At 41.1% G+C, this 22,518-nt stretch overlaps 1 protein-coding gene across 2 annotated transcripts in view; it reads left to right on the top strand.

The window, feature by feature from the left end:
* Positions 1–22,518, top strand: part of POLR3A (RNA polymerase III subunit A) — a 117,535-nt gene that overhangs the window by 61,824 nt on the left and 33,193 nt on the right. The window contains exons 22-23 of one of the 2 annotated variants that reach the window (XM_089682537.1): positions 4,788–4,823; positions 9,353–9,439. In XM_089682537.1, coding sequence (XP_089538663.1) covers positions 4,788–4,823; positions 9,353–9,439 — 123 coding nt within the window. The remainder of the gene's footprint in view (positions 1–4,787; positions 4,824–9,352; positions 9,440–22,518) is intronic. The other variant, XM_089682538.1, reaches the window with a different exon arrangement.

A 22,518-nucleotide genomic window follows, 5' to 3' on the forward strand; every position in this document is an offset into this window, starting at 1 on the left:
TCTTTCTTTTTTTTCCTCTCTCTCTCTCTCTCCCTCTTATCTGCCCTTACTCTTCCGGCTTATGTCCCTTTTTTGAGATGTATTTATAAGAAGTGGGGGTCAGGGGGGGATCTGGATAGAGGGGAAGTCGTCCATAGGAGGAGTGTAGCCTTAAGGATTAAATCAAAGGTGGATTGTATCTCCACAAATGATTGTCAGGCAATTTGAAGGCCTAAAAAGAGGGGGGTGCATGGGGAGGGATGGAGGGGGGGGCGGACGGGGAGGGGGGAGGGGGGGCGGACGGGGAGGGGAAGGAGAGGGGTTGAGGGAATCACTGGGAGAGGGGGGAAGGGATAAGGGATGGGGTGGGGGGGATGGGAGCGGAGGGGGGGAGAGGGGACTATTGGGACGCTCCATAGGAATGAGAAAGAGGAAGGGAAGAAAGAAGGAGTCAGTAGGAAAAGAGTAAGATGGAAGAAATCCAATATATAACCTACAATGTAAAAGGGTTAAGCTGTCCAGGAAAAAGATTTAGGTTATTTAAAGAACTACAACATAGAAAATCCTCAGTGATATTTTTGCAGGAAACACACTTAGAGATAGAGTCAAAGGTCAGATTGAGGACCAGACATTTTCCAACATGGTTTTATGCGGATTCACCAATTAAAAGAGCAAAAGGAGTTGCTATAGGCTTCGCAAAAAATATAAGGTTTGCGGTGGAGGAGAGATTAATGGATTTGGAGGGAAGGTTTTTATTTTTGAGAGGTAAATTACAGGGAACTGAGTGTACTATAGCAAACATATACAGTCCAAATAAGAGACCAGAGAAGTTTATGAGAGAAGTATTGAAGAGATTGATGGATTTTAAAAGAGGGTGTATGATAGTAGCGGGAGACTTTAACATCTGTATGGACCCGCGGATGGATACTAATTCCTGTGTGAGGAGGGAAGAAAGCAAGTCCTTGAGAATGTTAAAGAAATTGTTGCATGAGTGTCAATTGGTAGATATTTGGAGAATTAGGAATATGAAGGAGAGAGATTATACTTTCTTTTCGCATGTACATGAGACTTATTCTAGATTAGATTACATATTAGTAGAACATCGAATGATAGAGATGGTGGTGGAAGTAAAAATTGGAGGAAGTGCCCTGTCGGATCACGCCCCAGTTGCAATGAAGTTAAGATGGGGTAGAGAGGGGAGAGAAGGATATGTATGGCGATTGAATGAGGCACTTCTCATGGATGAAGAGATCGGTCAAAGAATTGAGAGGGAAATTGAATGGTTTTTTGAAGAGAATGAAACCGAGGATGTGTCGGTAGCAACGGTATGGGAAGCACATAAAGCCTACATTAGAGGTCTACTCATCGCAATGGGGACAAAAAGGAAAAAAGAAAGGAGAGAAAAGATAGATTATTAAATGAAATATATGATCTTGAACAGGTGCATAAAAAAGAAAGAGCTAAGGAGACAATGCAGTTGTTAATAAAGACGAAAGAAGAATTAGAGAATGTAATGGAGGAGGAAAAAAGAAGAGTCTTCAATAAAGTAACATGTGAAAGGTACAGATGGGGAGATAGGCCGGGAAAGTATTTAATGAGAACTTTAAGAAAGAAGAAAAATAGAAACTATATTGAGAAAATAAGAAATCCCAAGGGGGAATTTGTACACTCAACCAAGGATATTGCTAGAATATTTAAAGAGTATTATAAGGAGTTGTATAATATTATTCCTCAGGATACGTTTAAGAAAACAGAAATAGCAAATAGAGGGAGAAGAAAGTTATATCTAGAGGATGCAGGCCTTCCAAAATTAAAAGAATCACAACTAAACTCTTTAGAGGCAGAAATAACTTCAGAGGAAATAAAAACAGTGCTAAAAAGCATGGCGGGAGGGAAAAGTCCGGGTCCGGATGGATATACGGTTAAATACTATAAAAAATATAAAGAGCTTTTAATACCCAAGATGAAGATCTATATGAACGCCTTGGGGAATGGGATGGAGATAAGGGGAGAATCTTTACAGGCTAACATAGTATTGATACAGAAGGAAGATAAAGACCCCTCGCAATGTGCGAGTTATCGACCAATAGCGCTGCTGAATGTAGACACTAAAATATATGCAAAGGTGCTGGCAAATAGACTGAAAGAGTTGATGCCGGAGTGGATACATGGAGACCAGGTGGGGTTTGTCTCGGGAAGAGAGGGTAGAGATAACGCTTTAAGATCATTGTTGATTATACAGGAGGGTAAAAAAGGGAAAACCCCAATGATACTGATGTCGATAGATGCTGAGAAGGCTTTCGACAGAGTGAGTTGGGGTTTTATGATGGACACCCTGGAAGTGCTGGGTTTGGAAATAGAATGAGAGGGTGGATTGGAGAGTTATATAGAGGGCCGACCGCTACCATAATGGTAAATGGAGGAAGATCAGAGTATTTTAAGATGTCAAACGGTACAAGACAGGGATGTCCATTGTCTCCATTGTTATATGTGTTATCACTGGAGCCCTTATTGTCCATGATTAGGAAGAACATAGACATAAAAGGAATAAGGATAGGAGATAGAGAACATAAGGTAGTGGCTTATGCGGACGATCTGATGTTTTATGTCGGAAACCCCAGAACATCACTTCCAAATTTAATGAAAGCACTGAGGGAGTATGGAGAACTGTCGAATCTGAAAATTAACCCGACAAAGACCGAAATCTTAAATTTAAACCTTAAAAACAGCGAAAAGGAAAAACTACAAGAGGAATTCCCATTCCTTTGGAGAGACAAAGAATTAAAATATCTAGGAATAAAATTATCAGCCTCAATTAAGAACTTATATAAGGCTAATTATATAGCCTTATTAAATGAGATTAAGGAGGAGCTGAGGAAAGTGGGAAATGGAAATCCATCGTGGATAGGCCGCATAAACTTGATAAAGATGGTAATTCTCCCTAAAGTATTATACAAATTCCAGATGATCCCAATCAGACTACCAGAGGCATATTTTAAAGAATTTAGGAAAATGATAATAAAATGTATATGGAGGAATAAAAAGCCTAGAATAGGTTATGAAACGTTGACCAGAAGTAAAGAGAGAGGAGGATTAGGGGTAGCAGATTTTAGGAGATATTATAAAGCGGGGATTATTGCGAGAATCTTCGACTGGATTCATAATCCGGAGAAAAGTTGGGTTAAGATTGAGAAAGCACTGAGTGGAATAAGTTTAAGTAAAAATATTTGGGTACCTGCACAATACAGGGAATTAGAGGAGAGCACTAGCACGTACACTCTTTAATGTTTTAAAAGAATGGGATTTACTACATAGACAAAAGGGGTGGGTTTTTAATTCACAATTAATACCACTGAGGAACACAAAATACTTCATCCCGGGTAAGGATAGTATAGCAGGGAAATGGATTATAAAACAGGAGGCGCAACTGAGAGATATAATGGTAGGAGAGGAAATTGGGACATACAAGGATATGGAGGAAAGAAAAGGAGAAGTCTTTAATAAGATGGATAGACTAAGATATTACCAACTAAAGAACTTTTTTGAGAGCCTTCCAAAGCCTATACGAACTAGAAAAGACTGGAATCCATTTGAAAGAATATTTGAGTCACGGGGAAATGGTAGACACGGAATGGCAAGATATTAATGGAACTTGATATAGACACAAAATTAATTCACATAGAGAAATGGGAAAGAGATATGGGAAGAATAATAGAGGAGGAGCAGAGGAAAATGTTCACATTAATTCACGAAAATATTAGTATGCGGGAAGTAGAAATTAATTATAAGTGTTTGAATAGATGGCATATCACCCCCGATGTGGAGCACAAGATGAACACGGAAATTTCACGTATGTGTTGGAGAGGATGTGGGGAAGTGGGCACGTGGTATCATATGTGGTGGGAATGTTCAAAAATACAGGTGTTCTGGCGGAGGATAGTTTATTTGAAAGGGAAAATTACTAACATCAATTTAGGATTAGATCGAGAACTATGTCTCCTCCATATCTCAGAACTCTCAGTGAAAGCATATGAGAGTTCTGGGATATGGCATTATTTGACCGCAGCAAAGAGTCTGATACCCAGGTTCTGGAAGAAAAAAGAGGTGCCAACTGAGGAGGATTGGATAGGTAGAGTAAATCAGATTTCAGGGACAGAAGACTGTACTATACGCATGAGGACAAGTTGGAGATGTGTAATAAAAAATGGAAAGGCTGGGAAGAATATAGAGGAAAGATGAAATATATGAAGAGATAATATACCTGGAAGTAGGGTTAGAATTGGGTTTAGGAATAATGGAATAATATGGATTTAATCAGAGAAGAGAAAAAGTAGAGCGTGGGAGAGGGAGGGGGGAGGGGATAGGGGGTTAGAGGTGGGGGGTATGGGAGGGGGGGGATGGTTGGAAAAGGAAGTTATATATAAATAAATTATATAAGGAGAGAATATGGTTCTGATGACTGTTTTACTAGAAATGTTGAGAAAATTTGTATATGATATGAAAAATTAATAAATATTTATTTAAAAAAAAAAAAAAAAAAAAAAAGGTATTTAGCAGTTTGTTTACAAAAAAAATTGCCCTTTCATGTTCTGTGTACTGTGGGAGACCAGATATGGTAAATGCAGGGTAATGGGTTTAGTAGCACTTTAAACTGTGAGGTCTTGTTTAACTGGCCACCTTTTTGTCGTTTTGGTCATTTATATAGTCTAACAATTTCTTCAATTGTGCAGAAATGAATATTTGTCTGCTTTCCTGAAACATCAGACTTTACTTTATTCATTTTTTTCCTCCTTCTCCCACATATCAAGTCTCTCACAGATACAGGTTACAGACATTATTATGAGGTAAATGCAGAATGGAATGAAAATTGCACCGTGTGTTCACATATTGTGTGCATTTCTGTGTACGTAGAATAGAATTAGCAAGTGTGTGTCTAGTGTTGCCCTCTCCTGCACATAAAAGCAAAATTCACCCCATTCATTCACATTTTCCAAATAGTTTTTGAGTGACATGTCCCTGGGCTTAAATCCATGGAAATGAGAAATGTATCTCTTCATCTGTGGGATTCCCATGATGGCTGGTAGTCCAATGTACAGTTTGTGTCACGAATAGTCCAATGTACAGTTTGTAATTCACTTTGGCTTTCAAAGACACGAAGGTCTAAAAAATCTTTGGCTTGTTGTATCCAACTGTATAGGCTGTATAGGAGAAAGAGGGTAAAGGCGCAATCAGTCTGACTTGGTCTAAGAAGTCCATATGTGTATGAAAAAAAAAAAAGGGCACCTGGAAGTGAAAGGAAGTCACGAAGTATGGGAGGGTCTGCAGGTTTTAGGGAAAGCCTCTGTAAGCAGTAGAAGCAATCTCCAGGTGATGCATGGATGATGAAAGATACAAAAGGCGCCTCTAAGTGTAGACCGTTTTACAATTTTTATTTAAAAGAGGTGCATTTTAGCAACTCGCATATTTGAAGAGAAAAGCAGGCACGTAGTAATTCTATCTAGTCAGTGCAGAAGGTCTCCAACACTGGCTATATCTGTGGCTGCGCAACAAGCTGCTCATCTTTCTCCAAAGGCCGGCTGGAGTGTGGAGGAAGATTGAGAAGGGGGGCTGGAAAGCAGCGTTGTGCGACACGTGTTTGAGTGTGCACTCTGGGATGGTTTGTCAGGCATGCTCCTTTGTCAAGCTCAACAAAGCTTTGACAAAGGAGACTTTGAGTGGACAGCTCAATTACTAGAAGCCTTCAGTTGGATCCTCAACCTCCAAAACTCTGCAGATTTATTTGCTTTGCCCTTCAAAAGTGGTCAAGATGCCTTCGGGCACTGTGGACACAGGTTCAGACAACGCCACGGCATGGCTTACACCAGTCACTAGGGCAAGACCAGAAGTCAAGAAATTCAGAGAGAAGCAAACTCTGTTCTGCTCTGGGCAGTACATCACATTAGCAGTACACATTCAAGGTGTACAAAATTGTCAGGTGGGCTTTCTCATCCGCCAGCAGCTGGACTCAATCATATAGGATCAGCAACAAGGTGAGGGTGAACTGTAGAGATTTTATTTGAATGCAGAGTATAAAAACGTTCCAGAAGACAAGCAACACTACTGTGTTCAGTGGATGGAGACCACAGGAGTCACACGGTGAGATCTATACTCCTTCTGGAGCATGTTATGAGGTTTGCAGCGCTTCTCTTTTGCATGAGCAGCTGGACTCCGTTTTGTAGTCCCTGAGGTGTTTTGGGACATAGAAACGGGGAACACCAGATGTGATCTCATAACTCAACAATTCAACCACAAGGTGGGAAGGTTCAGGTCTTGATTGCGGAATCCTAGAGACTTCTCTGTGGATGCTCTGGTGACCCCATAGGACTAGTTCTGCCTTATATGTTTTTCCTTCCCTAAAGATCCCCTTCCAGGCCTGCTGTGCCTGATCAAGTTCAAGAGCATCCCAGTGATACTGGTGACTCCAAGCTGGCCAAAAAAACATTGTACACATATGCCCACGGGTTTCTGGTGGACATTCCATTGCCATTACCAGATCATTCGGATCTGCTGTCTTAGGGTCCCATGTTCCATCTAGCTTTTCATTGCTGGTTTCGACAGCCCAACTGGCATTTAAGTCCTGAGAGACAGGGGTTTGGCTGATTTGGTTGGTTTTCTCTAGACTGCCAAACAATTTACTTCTCATAAATTCTTATTGCCACACTTGGAAGGCTTTTTTTTTTTTTTTACTATTTTTCAGTGGCCGTTGGTATCTCACTCTCAGGTGAAGGCTTCTATACAAGGGGGCACTCTTTTTGACCCCCCCAACTATCTTTTTGCATCTCTTTAGCATTGTGGAAATTGAATCTGGTGCTCTCCCTGCTGCAGGCTCCTTCCTCTGAGCCCAGTAGAAATATATCCTTGTCTGACATTACTTTTAAGGTGATTTTTCAAATCGTGATCCTCTCTGCCAAGAGTGTCAGAGCTGGCTTCCTTATCTTGTAGGGAGCCCTTACTGGTGATTTTCAAGGATAAGGTCATTCGGCCCACGGTCTCAATTTTTCTGATGGTGTCGACTCAATCAGGACATAGTACTTACATCCTTTTTTCCTACTCCAATTTGTCCTGCTCTGAAACATCCTTGGGAGCTGACAGTCCTCTCTCTGGATGTAGTTCGAGATGTTAGTCTACCTTGCCGCCATGACCCCCATGATATTGCCCCTTTGTGCTTCTGGAGGCATCTCATAGGGGGCTCCCTGTATCTCATTCCATCCCTGTTGGGTAATCTGTCAGGTTGTGGTTTGGGCCTATTTGTCCAAGAATAGAGTTACTCCCTTTCGGGTGACAGCTCAATCTACTGGAGCCGTCGGTGCATCCTGGGATTTTCAGCATCAAACTTGAGCGTAGCAGATATGTAAGACTGCCACTTGGTCGTTGGTTCACACATTTTATACATTTTACTGGGTGATCAATTGAGCCTCAACAGATGCTGCTTTTGGTTGCAAGGTGCTTCAGGCTGCTGCTTGAATTGAGTAGTGGACCCTTTTTGGCTGTCACAAAGTGTTTGTTGATTGGAGATTTTGCTATTGTACCCTCCCCTTGTTGGTAGTTCTTTGGGACACACCCAGTCTGTGTCTGCCAGTGTCCTGTACTGTATGAACAAGAAAATGGGCTTTTTGACTTACCTGTAAAATCTATTTCATTGAGTACAGTACAGAATGCAGGTCACCCTTCCCTCACTGGTCCTCTTATTGCTTGCTAAAAAATTTTTTATTTTTTTGGCATTGTCTCCCAATTTCCCCTTCATGGGGGGCCCTTCCTCATCCTTCTCTTCCCCTTCTTTCTTGTTCTTCCCTATGACCCCCCCGCTCCCCTCTCTTCTTTCCACTCTTCCCTCCCCCCCTCCTCCGACTCCCTTTTCCATCCATCAGAGGTTTTTTGTTTTGGGAAGGCACTTTAGGGAATTTCTAATTTCATTTGATGCATTCTGTGATTTCATGTAAATGCTCACTACCTGCATTTGTGTCTACTTCTGAAAGCTACATGCTCATGTACAATTGTCGCAGATATAATCACCCAAAGCACTGTACTGACCTACTGTACTGGTTATTCTTTTGCTTGTCAACCGTACATTCTCTATTGACCTTTTTATATAATAAACCTTAATCTGTTCAAAAACTGGGGATTGTCAGGAAGGAGTTGTATGTGGTGCACTCAAAAGTGTTGACAGTCCAATCACCTAAAGGTACCAGCCTATAACCCAGTATCTTAATCTGCCTGTGTCTTGTACTGCACTCCAAGAAATGGATTTTACAGGTATTAAAAAAAAAATCAAATTTTTGTCTTTTTTTCAATTTACAAAAGCAAATCTTATTTTCTCGCAGTGCAAGTGGACATTAGAAACCAGGTGAAGGGTGTTTTTTTGTCTTTGCATGTAAATCACATGATCAGAAGTATTTGATGATCGTAAGACAAAAAACATACAGGATTTACTGAGCTTGTGCTAACTGGTACACTGTTACCATTGTTGTTTTGTTCATAGCAACAATACCTTTCAGGGCAGCTTCACACTGCCCCTCTGCACTTTTGGCTGAAGCACCATGTACCTGTGGTTTTGGTGCCCAGTTAGCTATGCTTTGCTAAAGACTTCAGTTATGTCCTGTGGTTTTGGTGTGTTTTTTTGAAAGCGGGGAATAATAGAGGTCTATTGCAAAGCGCAGCTATAGTGCAGACGGCAGTGTGAAACTGTTCTTAGAGTAGCTAAAATATGAATAAAAGCAAATATTTCCTTATTGTAACTTAAAGGTCCATATATATCACATACAAAACATTCAGGTGTATCTGATTTTCTATTAATAATAATGCAGTTTAACTGGTGAATCCTCTGATTTAGAGTCTAATCTATATGTCATGTTTTTATGAGCGGGTGCTGTGCTTGCTTTAGCATGTCCATTTAGAAAAAAAACAAAAAACCTCTTTACTATTTGGGAATAAAACATGTTTTGGCATGTGTATCCTCTTTTGAAGGTAGGAACTGTACCAGTCTTTGTCACACTCAGACTCTCTGCCCAGGCTCATTCTTTCTGATATACAAACATGAGAACCAAAGAATGCTTCATATTCTATCAAGGTTTCTAGTTTAACTCTATTGCAATTGCCTGCATGTTGGCATTTTCTTGGTGCTTGCACCTGTGCATTTTAGGTGCATTGTGGTGTTTTCTTTTGTTTTTTTAAAAAAAAGTCCTGCTTGCTGCATCTTTGATGCTCTTTCATGAAAACAGAGTTTAGTGATAACCTATGTAAAACGCACAGATGTGAACGTAAGCCCTCACTATTTAATAATGCTATGCTAAGTAACTACATATGCATATCTAATGTGCTAACTTTTCATCACCAGGAAATCAAGAAGTTTGTGAATGGGGTATCAGAAAAGATCAGGAAGACGAGAGATAAATACGGAATTAATGACAATGGCTCCACAGAGGTAACAACGTGTCCTTTGGCATATCATTTGCAGTGCAGAAATTTTTAAACGTTATTTGGAAAAAGTATTTTACTATTAGCCTGTCATGGCCCTTTCTTTGTAGGTTTTCACCACCCCGACAATTCAGACGTTTTAGTTGGCACAATGAACTGAAAGAGCAGCATACACAGATTGCATAGAATGTGCATTATCTGGTTGCTGAGAACATCAACAGAAGACACTGTCATTTTCTTATGATTCCATGCTACTAAACTGGTTAGCAGTCCGTTGCCATATAATTAACTAGTAGGCTAAGGCTCCATTCACATTAGCGCATCTCCAAAAATGCAAGATTTCCAGTGCAGCTTTGATCCAACTTTACATTCACTGGACCAAATTTGCATCAAAAGTCACACCAAAGCAGTGCAGGGACTACTTTCAAGTTGCTGTGACTTGAAGTCGTGTAGATTTGAATGATACTCATTGGGAAACATGGGGGTGCGACTTTTCATGTGACTTTGGGCCCCAAAGTTGCATGACAAGTCACACAAGTGTAAATGGGCTCTAACAGTCACAATAAACTTGTATTGCAGTTTAGAGGGGTTATTTTGTTTTTTATTAAAATTGTAGATCCTAGATGTTTCTTCAATCAGTAATGAGCAGATTTAATTGCCCAGCCTAAGATCCTTCTAGGGACTTATTTTAGAATGGAAAAACAGAATGGTTGGCCGCACTAACAGCAATGTGGTGGATGAAATCCTTTATTGGAATCCTTTACATGCAATATGATAAGAACATGACTGCTCCAAGACAGGGCAGAGTACCAGTAGATGCGTTTCACACGAACTTTATTAAAGTGACTAAGCACATGTTCGTGTGAAATACGTCTACTGCTCCTCTGCCCTGTCTTGGAGCAGTCATGTTCTTATCATATTGCATGTAAAGGATTTCCCCCACCACATTGCTGTTTATGCGGCCAACCATTCTGTTTTTCCATTGCACCTGTGATCACGGATCGGGCGGTGTCTGTGGAGGGGTTATGCAGTTTTGGCACTCACCTGGAGAGGATCTTTTGCTCTTTCAACTGATTTTAGAATAGCTAGAAGAAATAATACAGTGGGGGGGGGGGTACATTTTTGATCCCCTGAAGATTTGTAAGTTTTCCCATAAAAAAATTAAGGATCTAGAATTTTTATCATAGTTGTCTTTTAAATGATAGAGACAGCATATCAACCAAAAATCCAGAAAAATGATACAAATGTTATAAATTGAGTTGCAGTTCAGTGAGTAAAATAAGTATTTGATCCCCAAGCAAAACATGACTTAGTACTTGGTGGAGAAAGACATTTCTTGTAGTTGGTTACCAGCTTTGCACCCATCTCAGGAGGGATTTTGGTCCACTCTTCTTTACAGATCTCTAAATCCTTAAGTTTTCTTGGCTGTCACTTGACAACTCGAAGTTTCAGCTCCCTCCATACATTTTCTATAGGATTAAGGTCTAGAGTTTGACTAGGCCACTCCATGACCTTAATGTGCTTCTTCTTGAGCCACTCCTTTGTTGCCTTGACAGTATGTTTTGTATGATTGTCATGCTGAAAGACCCATTCACGACCTATCTTTAGTGTTCTGACTGAGAGAAGAAGGTTCTCATCCAAGATTTTACAGTACATGGCCCCATTCATTGGCCCCGCAATACAACAAAGTCGGCCTGTACCTTTAGCAAAGAAGTAGCCCCAAAACATAATGTTTCTACCTCAATGCTTGACTGTAGGGATGGTGCTCTTCAGGTAATAGTCAGAATTTCTCTTCCTCCAAACACGGCATGTCGAGTTAATGCCAGAGAGCTTAATTTTGGTCTCATCTGACCACTGCGTTTTCTCCAAACCCTTCTCTGAATCATTTAGAAGTTGATTGGTAAACTTCAGACGGGACTGTACTCAGAATGTTTGACCATTCAGGAAACCTGGTCGGTGGAGTAATCCAAACTTCCAGTAAACATTCTGGAACACAGGGATATTCAACGGTCTCTCTAGCACTAGACATCTCCGTTTTTGGGGACTTCAGCGTGGACTCAGTCAGACAATGACATGGCCTGCATAAACCATCAAGTAGGTACAAGAAGTCATACTGCAGAAATTGAAGTGGAATCCTTGCATGGGCATCTAATCAATTTCTGTCCTTGACTGTGACACACATTCCTGGCTTAGAAAAATGACAAACAGACCCCTCAATCACCAACGTCTGCATCAGGGAGAGTGGTTTTTGTCTCAGGCTGGATGTGGACCTTTTTGGCATCCCGTTCAAGAACAAACTGAACAGGTTTGTTGCCAGGTTCAGAAATCCTCATATTTTGCAGTGCACGTTCTGGTGTCTTCCACGACTGCTCTGCAGGACTGGGACAGAGTATGTTCCAGTGATTCTTGGCACTAAACTGGCCCAGGAGGGTTTGGTACCTGGACATACCTTGGCTTCTGGCGAATCCTCCTTGGCCTCTTCCGGATCGTGTACTTTGTCTCAAGGTCTGATCTACCAGCCTTCTTCTTGGACACTGGCTTTGACGGCTTGGCTGATGAAGCAGGGATGCACGAATCATATCACCCTATGCCCGGGACATGCAGTTCTGGTCAGCGGGCAGGTGTTTTTTTTTGTTTTGTTTTTTTTTACATTTAGCCCTGCTGCGGGCAAGCAGCAGGGTCAGGGGTGGACTGACCACTCGGGGCTAGCAGGGGGCCCCATGATGAGAGGCTCTATTTATCTATCATTGTGGTATACCATTTATGAATGTATGACAATAAACACTGAAGTGATTGCAGAATGTGTTGGCACCGCCCCTGGGTGCAGCTCGGGAGTCAGTGCAGCTAATCTAATGGCTCAGGGAAGGGAGGTGGGATCAGGAGATCAATGGGGGGGGGGGGGGGGGGTGATGATCCCTTCATTCTCTTCCTCCCCTGGACTCACCCCGGAGCCCCCGCCTCCCAAGTAACACGATCGCCCCCAGGCATTCTTGCTCTTCCCCCGGGCTCACCCCACTCTGATTCCGAGTATGGTGATCACCATTAGGTGTTCCTGGCTCCTCCCCTGGACTTACCCCTCAAATCCCCAACCCCACCTCGGTCTGACTGGTGATTGCCCCAAGTGTTCCGGGCTCCACGCCTGGCTTCCGAATATGTTGAGTGCCCTCAGGAGGACCTGAGCATGGAGCAGAGGCTGCTGCAGAGACCCAAGGTGGGTAAAGCCAGTGAATACACCCATTAATCTACTTACTGACCAATCTACCTACCTACTGTGATAATGATGGGTTTAATTGGATCCATCATTAGGTCAGATTATACTGGGCAGAGAAGGGGATGGGGGAATCAGGACAACAGGCTGGGGGCAGGGGTGGACTGACCATTTGGGCCCCATTCCTGCAGAACCAGGCTGGAGTCCCTGAACACAGTGCTGTAATAAGTCCCAACACTTGCCTCCACTAATTCACCTCCCAATACAGTGGAGAATACACTGCAGGGGATTGCACTGGAGTTTTCCAAGGGGGGGGATTGGATTCATAATGGGGAAATTACACTGCAGGGAGTAGACTGGGGGGATTTATGGAAGGGTGAGAGTTGCACTTCGGGGGATTTACATGGGAGATTACAGTACTATGCTGGAGAATTACACTGGAGAGAGTGCACTGTGAGGATTACACTGTGGGAATTTTACTCGGGAGGGGGGGCGAGTACACTCTGGGATAAAGAAATACAGCGGGGGGGGGGGGGGTCACAGTAGCCTGGGGGTGGAAACCAATATTTGTGCTGGGAGGAGCGATCTGGTCGGGGAGGGGGGTGAGAGGATACGTTCTGGGCCATTTTGAAAGGGGAGAGGGATTTGTGTTTGAATCTCCTACTCACCTCCCTCACCAGACATTTCTAACTGCAAATGTTAAAAACATTTGCCATAAAGCCCCTTCAATTTTTAGGAGCCCTGGACATTCCTAAAAGTGCCTCTCCCTAATAAACATCAACCCTTCACCTTAAATACTGTTTTGGTAAATATATTTGTTTTTATTAGGACAAGTAGATTGGGAACCTGATTTAGTCCCTTGGACAAGTAGTTTGTTGTTTTTTTTGTTTTTTTTTAAATTTCCACTCCCCTGTGAAGACCAGATAATGAGGGACAGAGAATTATCAAATTTGGTTATCCCTAATCATCTTGTTAGAAAGATCAGCATCTTGCCTTGAGTACCCTCAAGAGACTGATTTTAGCCTTGGCTATCCTTTTACAGCATCCTTTGGCCTCTTACTCCCTGATGAAGGCCTTTGTGTAGGAAGTTGCTCATTTAGCTCCTCCTAGACACTCTCTGTTGATGCCATGGGATCTCAGTCTGATTCTGATGGCTCTTAAAAAGCCTCCCTTCTAACCTCTGAGATATTCCCTAGGCTAAAGTCACTTATGTTTTTATTTTTGGCACCATCTCTTCCCTAAGTAGTAGAGATAGAGGCATTATCCTGTAAGGAACTCCTCCTGGTTTTATACAAGGATAAGGTTTTCCTGAGACCAAAGGCTTTTCTGCCCAAAGTGGTCTCCTTCTTTCACCTTAATCAAGACTTTGTCCTACCATCTTTCTGTCCAGCTTCTAAAGATCCTAGAGAGGCCTCTTCACTGTTTGAATGTGGATCATGCTGTACATGTTCACCTCTTAGCTAGGACCTCCTTTAGACTTAGATTCGTTGTCCCCCCTGATGGCTCTCACAGAGGGCACCCTGCTTCTCATTTCATCATCACTGGATGGATTCAACAGCTCATTGTTAGTGGTTATTCCCTACAGAATAAGGTTCCTCTCTTTCCTTTTAAGGCCCACTCCACTAGGTATGTAGGAGTTTCTTGGGCTTTTTCACCATCAAGCATCTATTTTGCTGGTTTGTAAGGGTGCCACCTGAGCTTATGTTCACATGTATTTTACTGCGTTTTTTAAAGCAGCACATAATAGGCAGCACAGTGGCTAAATGGTTGGCACTTCCGCCTGGCAGTACTAGGGTCGCTGGTTCAAATCCCAACCATGGCACCACCTGCCTGGAGTTTGCATGTTCTCCCTGTGCCTGTGTGGGTCTCCTACGGGTACTCCGGTTTCTTACCACACTCCAAAGACATGCTGGTAGGTAAATTAGACCCTGTCTAAATTGGCCCTAGTATGTGTATGTATGAATGTGAGTTAGGGACCTTAGATTGTACGCCCCTTGAGGGTTAGGGATTGATGTGAATGTACAATATATATGTAAAGCACTGCGTAAACTGACGGTGCTATATAAGTACCTGAAATAAATAAATAAATGTTCTTATGTTTGCTAATTATCACCAGGTGGATTTTCAAGCCTCTGCTGATGCCTGCTTTGATAGTAAAATTGCTATAGGTAGCTGTTTAGTGTGGGTCCCTGTATGTTTTAGGCCTTTTGGCATTTTGTTTTCTCTGTTTCCCACCCCTCTTCTTATGTTTTGCTCTTAGACGTCCCAGTTGCCGAAGACTAAGTGTGTGTCCTGTATTGCCAATCAACAAAAAATGGATTTTTGAGATGCCTGTAAAATCTGTTTCTTGAAATACAATACCAGGATACAGGATCCTCCCCTCTGCCTTTTTAAACAGATCTGTACTGATGTGCATTTGTGGAGAAGATTTGTACTGAGGTGCTGTTGTGGGGGTGGTCTTTACTGGGGTGTATTTGAGAAGAGAGCTTATACCTCCATAGTGTATTAATGTGCTTTTACAAAATAGAAAATACTGTACCTACAAGCTGTTGCAATTATAGGGAACACTACAAGATTTTCAGATGTACATGCAATACGCAAAATGCTACCTACTTCCTAGCAAATAAGCAAGTCTGTATACAATGAAAATATGCTAAAAGGTTACTTAACTCTGGTTAGAGCGGGTTCACAGTCTCCACAGGCAACGAGGACCCAGGCTTACTCTACAGCAGTTGCAGGAGATCAGGCAAAAATATCTTCAGGTTCTGGCAGAGATCTTCTGTGGTGTTAAGTCATCATAGAGTCTTCCTGTCAGCTTAACCTGATGACTTATTAAATTTATTTATTAATTTAAAAAGTTTTGGATACCAATCCCACATGGGTGTATCCTTTTGCAATACTGTTTCAATGGGAGAATCATTTTCCAATTAGATGGCACTGTTGTATCATACATGCCATAGGTTAGATATGTCAGAAGGTTAAGCTATTGTTAACCATTGATTAACTTGTTGATGTCAGATACAAAATTAAATGTAGAACAATAGAAGAGTCCAACATACAACAATGGTATCTAAGTTCTCATTGTTGAAGATGTGTAATCGTTACCAAGGCAGTTGTATGAGAAGTCCACTCAAACATTCGAAAGTAACCTTTTATTTTCCTGAATTCTAAGACCGATGAACAAACAGATCCTTTCATGTAAGCCTGAGAAAAAAAAAAATATTACAAACATGTGTGTGTGTGTGTGTGTGTGTGTGTGTGTGTGTGTATATATATGTGTGTGTATATATATATATATATATATATATATATATATATATATATATATATATACACACAGTTGTGTTCAAAATAATAGCAGTGTGTTGAAAAAAGTGAATAAAGCTCAAAATCCTTCTAATAGCTTTTATTTCCATACACACAAATGCATTGGGAACACTACACATTCTATTCCAAATCAAAACATGAAGAAAAATATATCAAATTTGTGTTGTTCCTCTAAACAAATTGAAGAAAAGTGAATATTAGACTGTTCAAAAAAAATAGCAGTGTTTTGTATTCTTCTTTACAAACTCAAACATTCGCTATATAAACTGAAAAATGTTTGAAGATTTTGCTTTCCTTTGAATATTAATTAATATTTAGTTGTATAAGCACTGTTTCTGAGAACTGCTGTACATCTGTGTTGCATGGAGTCAACCAACTTCTGGCACCTGTGAACAGGTATTACAGCTCAGGATGATTGGACTACATTCCACAGTTCTTCTCTATTTCTTGGTTTTGCCTCAGAAACTGCATTTTTTATGTCACCCCACAAGTTTTCTATTGGATTAAGATCCGGGGATTGGGCTGGCCACTCCATAACGTCTGTCTTGTTGGTCTGGAACCAAGATGTTGCACGTTTACTGGTGTGTTTGGGGTTGTTGTCTTGTTGGAACACCCATTTCAAGGGCATTTCCTCTTCAGCATAAGGCAGCATGACCTCTTCAAGTATTCTGATGTATTCAAACTGATCCATGATCCCTGGTATGCGATAAATAGGCCCAACACCGTAGTATGAGAAACATCCCCATATCATGATGCTTGCACAACCATGCTTCACTGTCTTCACAGTGTACTGTGGCTTGAATTCAGTGTTTGGGGGTCATCTGACAAACTGTCTCCGGCCACTAGACCCAAAAAGAACAATCTTACTTTAATCAGTCCACAAAATGTTGCGCCATTTTTCTTTAGGCCAGTCAATGTGCTCTTTGGCAAATTGTAACCTCTTCAGCACATGTCTTTTTTTCAACAGTGGGACTTTGCGGGAGCTTCTTGCAGATAGCTTGGCTTCACTTAGGCGTCTTCTAATTGTAACAGTGCTCACAGGTAACTTTTAGACCTTCTTTGATCTTCCTGGAGCTGATTGTTGGCTGAGTCCTTGCCATTTTGGCTATTCTTCTATCCATTTGAATGGTAGTTTTTCGCTTTCTTCCATGTTTTTCGGGTTTTGGTTGCCATTTTAAAGCATTTGCGATCATTTTAGCTGAGCAGCCTATCGTTTTCTGCACTTCTTTATAGGTTTTCCCCTCTCCAATCAACTTTTTAATCAAGGTACGCTGTTCTTCTGAACAATGTCCGGAACGACCCATTTTCCTCAGAATTTCAGAGAGAAATGCACTGTAACCAGCATGTACAACATTTGCTGCCTTCCTTCCTTAAATAAGGGCAATAATTGCCACCTGTTTTTCAAAGAATGAATGACCTCACTAATAGAACTCCACACTGCTATTATTTTGAACATTCCCCTTTCAATGAGTGATGAGCAGCAGCATGATTTCTATTGCTCTACTACACCTGCTAGTAAATTATTTGCCATGTAGAAATATCATTTCTACCAAAAACAATCATTGATCAGGTTAGTGATGTCTGACTGCTATTATTTTGAACACAACTGTGTGTGTGTGTGTGTGTGTATGTATATGTGTGTGTGTATTTATGTGTGTGTATGTATGTGTGTGTGTGTGTATATATATATATATATATATATATATATATATATATATATATGTATGTATGGATATGTATGTATGTGTGTGTGTGTATATATATATATCTATATATATATGTATGGATATGCATGTATGTGTATATATATATATATATATATATATACATACAGTTGTGTTCAAAATAATAGCAGTCAGACATCACTAACCTGATCAATCATTGTTTTTGGTAGAAATTATATTTCTACATGGCAAATTATTTACTAGCAGGTGTAGTAGAGTAATAGAAATCCAACAGACCTAACAGTCATGACATGCATGCTACTGATTCTGTGTAATTGAATCACTCATTGAAAGGGGCATGTTCAAAATAATAGCAGTGTGGAGTTCTATTAGTGAGGTCATTCATTCTTTGAAAAACAGGTGACAATTATAGCCCTTATTTTAAGGAAGGAAGGCAACAAATGTTGTACATGCTGGTTACAGTGCATTTCTCTCTGAAATTCTGAGGAAAATGAGTCGTTCCAGACATTGTTGAGAAGAACAGCATACCTTGATTAAAAAGTTGATTGGAGAGGGGAAAACATATAAAGAAGTGCAGAAAAAGATAGGCTGCTCAGCTAAAATGATCGCAAATGCTTTAAAATGGCAACCAAAACCTGAAAGACGTGGAAGAAAGCGAAAAACTACCATTCGAATGGATAGAAGAATAGCCAAAATGGCAAGGACTCAGCCAACAATCAGCTCCAGGAAGATCAAAGAAGGTCTAAAGTTACTTGTGAGTATTGTTACAATTAGAAGATGCCTATGTAAAGCCAAGCTTTCTGCAAGAAGCCCCCGCAAAGTCCCACTGTTGAAAAAAAGACATGTGCTGAAGAGGTTACAATTTGCCAAAGAGCACATTGACTGGCCTAAAGAGAAATGGTGCAACATTTTGTGGACTGATGAAAGTAAGTTTGTTCTTTTTGGGTCTAGTGGCTGGAGACAGTTTGTTAGACGACCCCCAAACACTGAATTCAAGCCACAGTACACTGTGAAAATGGTGAAGCATGGTTGCGCAAGCATCATGATATGGGGATGTTTCTCATACTACAGTGTTGGGCCTATTTATCGCATACCAGAGATCATGGATCAGTTTGAATACATCAGAATACTTGAAGAGGTCATGCTGCCTTATGCTGAAGAGCAAATGCCCTTGAAATGGGTGTTCCAACAAGACAACAACCCCAAACACACCAGTAAACATGCAACATCTTGGTTCGAGACCAACGAGATTGACGTTATGGAGTGGCCAGCCCAATCCCCAGATCTTAATCCAAAAGAAAACTTGTGGGGTGACATCAAAAATGCAGTTTCTGAGGCAAAACCAAGAAACAGAGAAGAACTGTGGAATGTAGTCCAATCATCCTGAGCTGGAATACCTGTTCACAGGTGCCAGAAGTTGGTTGACTCCATGCAACACAGATGTACAGCAGTTCTCAGAAACAGTGCTTATACAACTAAATATTAAGTGATTCAAAGGAAAGCAAAATCTTCAAACATGTTTCAGTTTATATAGTGAATGTTTGAGTTTGTATAGAAGAATACAAACACTGCTATTTTTTTGAACAGTCTAATATTCACTTTTCTTTAATTTGTTTAGAGGAACAACACAAATTTGATATATTTTTCTTCATGTTTTGATTTGGAATAGAATGTGTAGTGTTCCCAATGCATTTGTGTGTATGGAAATAAAAGCTATTAGGATTTTGAGCTTTATTCACTTTTTTCAACACACTGCTATTATTTTGAACACAACTGTGTATATGTATGTATGTATGTACAGTGGGGATTGAAAGTTTGGGCACCCCAGCTAAAAATTTGTATTAATGTGCATAAAGAAGCCAAGGAAAGATGGAAAAATCTCCAAAAGGCATCAAATTACAGATTAGACATTCTTATAATATGTCAACAAAAGTTAGATTTTATTTCCATCATTTACACTTTCAAAATAACAGAAAACAAAAAAATGGCGTCTGCAAAAGTTTGGGCACCCTGCAGAATTTATAGCATGCACTGCCCCCTTTGCCAAGCAGGACTGTCTGTACTCGAGTTGTAGGCTGCTACGGTCCAATGATGCCCAGACGAGGTGACTATAGCTGAACCATCAGTGAACCTTGATGACTTTCATGTTTTCTGACAGAGACTCAAAAGGTGGAGCCTCTTGAATGATAGGATAACTGCAGCACAGGAATTTTGTTCATCTGGCTGTGTGCTGGTAAAAGTGACGAACCCTGACAACTGTTTTGAAATGTCTGACATCCCCAGCTGCAATAATCCCTCTTTCTTGTAAGTACCACTTGCATTTCATCAGTGTCTGTCTGCTTCTGAGCAACAGTTGCCCTAGTGGTCAGTCCATTATCTCACACCCATCCTACTATTGGCAGTGCAGTATGGATGGTGACTGGGCTCTTTCCTGTAATGTTGAAATGTTGCGTAGGCCCCAAACAGGTACAGATCTAGGGGCATGTATCTCTTCTGTGCCCCTGTCAATTGCTTGGATCAAAATCCAATGGGTATTGCTCTCTGTACTTTCTTTTCATTTGGCTGCCACAGACTCCCAAGATATGTTACCATTCTGCTCCACTACAACCAGCTGAAATAGTACTCCTTGACTCACGGGTCCCAATCCCTGATGCTGTATAATGGCTTCTTTAGCAGCAAGGAATGCGGTTTGCTGCTCTGAACCCCATGAAAACTCAGTCTTTTTCTTGGTAACATTGTATATAGGCCTCATGATCAGTCCAAGATGTGGGATGGACAATCTCCAGAATCCCACAACTCCTTTATGGTAGTAGGCAATAGTGCATGGATAGTTTGAACAACTATCTCTGGAATTATCCTTTTGTGGCCCAATCCACATAATTCCCAGGAATTTTACCTCTGTGGCAGGTCCTCAAACTTTGTCTCTGTTGATATCCCATCCTCTGAAGCACTGCACCTACTAATAGAGCACATGGAGAACAGTTACATCTTTTTTTTGTCCCAGAGAGCATGATGTCATCAATGTAGTGAAACATAGCGGCTTTCAGATTCAGGGTACTTAAATCTTGGGCTAACAAACCGTTGGAGAATGAAGGTAGCCTTGCAGAAGGACGGTGAAAGTGTACTAGCGGATATCCCACACAAAGGAAAACTGGTCCTGACACTCATGGACTGTGAAAATCGAGAAATAAACTTTAGCTAGGTCTATCACAGCATGATATTCTCCTGCCTCTTTAGCAATTTTCTCACTGATGGAGATCATATCGGGTACAGCTTACTTCAATGGAGGTGCCACCTTGTTTAGACCTTTGTAATCCACGGTCATTCTATATGTCCCATTAGGTTTATTCACAGGGAGCTCCGGAGACAAGAAAGTACATGCAACAGGTCTAAGGATCCCTACTCTCAACAGTTCTTGAACAGTCTCCCCAGTTTCTTTGTGGCCTCCAGGACGTCTGTACTGTTTGAGACAGACTGGCTTCTCTGGTAGAGGAATGTAGACGGGTCCATTTGGCATGACCTCTGACCACAGCCTTCACCGCTCTAAACAGATATGCTTTATCAGGATTCCTGAATGTGAATGTACCCCATTTAGTCTGAATTGATGTACCTTGAAGTACATCCATCCCAAGAATATTTTTGGCTAACTGATACGAAAACATTTGTCAAAAATCCTGGTACCTTACCAATAGCCAATTTCACCCATCTCCTAACTGCTGGTGTGGTTTGCTCTCCCAAATGAATTACTTTTCCTTTGTGATGGGAAAGATTTCCTTTGTAAAAATGTAATTTCTACCCCAATATCAACTAAATCCATCATATGTAGGAGAAGACTTACCCCACATACAGTGACAAGTGCATATGGACGTCAGTCTCTTGCCGTCACTGTCCTCACTGCTATCACAGGACACCCACCTTTCCTTCATAAAAGATGAGGAACCTCAAAGTCCCTCTTTCTGAGTCCCTCTAACTCTTCCCCAGGATAAAGGAATTTGAGTTTGGGTTCATGTGCAGTTTTTGGAATTTGGTTTGGAACTAACAGGGAGGGGTCTGTTTTGTTTCCTCTAAATCTAGGCTGATGTTATCTTCACTAGGAGTAGTGTTCCTAACCCTGATCGTTTTCCCCACTAACACTTTCCACTTCTTAAGTAATTCTGCAGTAGAGGTCTCATCTATCTCATCTTTAGGTAATCCTGCCTTTAATAGGCTACCCACATTTGTTTCCTAGAAATATGTACCTTTGTTTTCTCTTCACTTCCTTCTCTCCCACATTCTTTCTTCCCTGTTCTTTTGTGCTTGTTTTCTTCCTGTCTAGTCTTGATCTTGTCTAGTGCCCTGAACGGGTTTTTTTTTGTCTCCTCTAGCAACTCCAATTGGCTTAAAAGGGTAGTGGCTTCACAAATCTTCTCTTTAATCCCAGGCCTCCCAGCAAGGACAATAAAGGAGTCCTGAGATTAGGTGGCGCAGACTTCATCAGCTTGGAGAGCAGAGCATATGTGAAGGGTTGCATATTTTGACCCATCCATTCTGAAAACTTAGATATTCCAGTTATATAGCCCATCTCATGTAACCTGGAAATACCCTCCTATTCTCCCTGAGTAGGTATTTTCCAGGTCAGTAGGCCTGGCGTGTACTCAGACTATCCCATCTCTCACAAGGTCTAACAGTGAAAATTTCACAGTAAACTTTTGTGCTTTTTGCATGGCCTGACACTAAACAATGGAGCCAAATCAATAGGGGTTCCCTGGACTTCTGTTTTGTATTGTTTTGTCAGCTCATGTTCAGTTTGTGTAAACTCCCTTACTACTTCAAATTCCACATCTCTGGGGTTGCAGTAATCCCATCTGCCATATCATATCCTTTCTA

This window comes from Staurois parvus, unplaced genomic scaffold (assembly GCF_062004578.1).
Source record: "Staurois parvus isolate SC_StPar_1 unplaced genomic scaffold, SC_StPar_1.0 ptg000291l, whole genome shotgun sequence".
NCBI classification, from domain to species: domain Eukaryota; kingdom Metazoa; phylum Chordata; class Amphibia; order Anura; family Ranidae; genus Staurois; species Staurois parvus.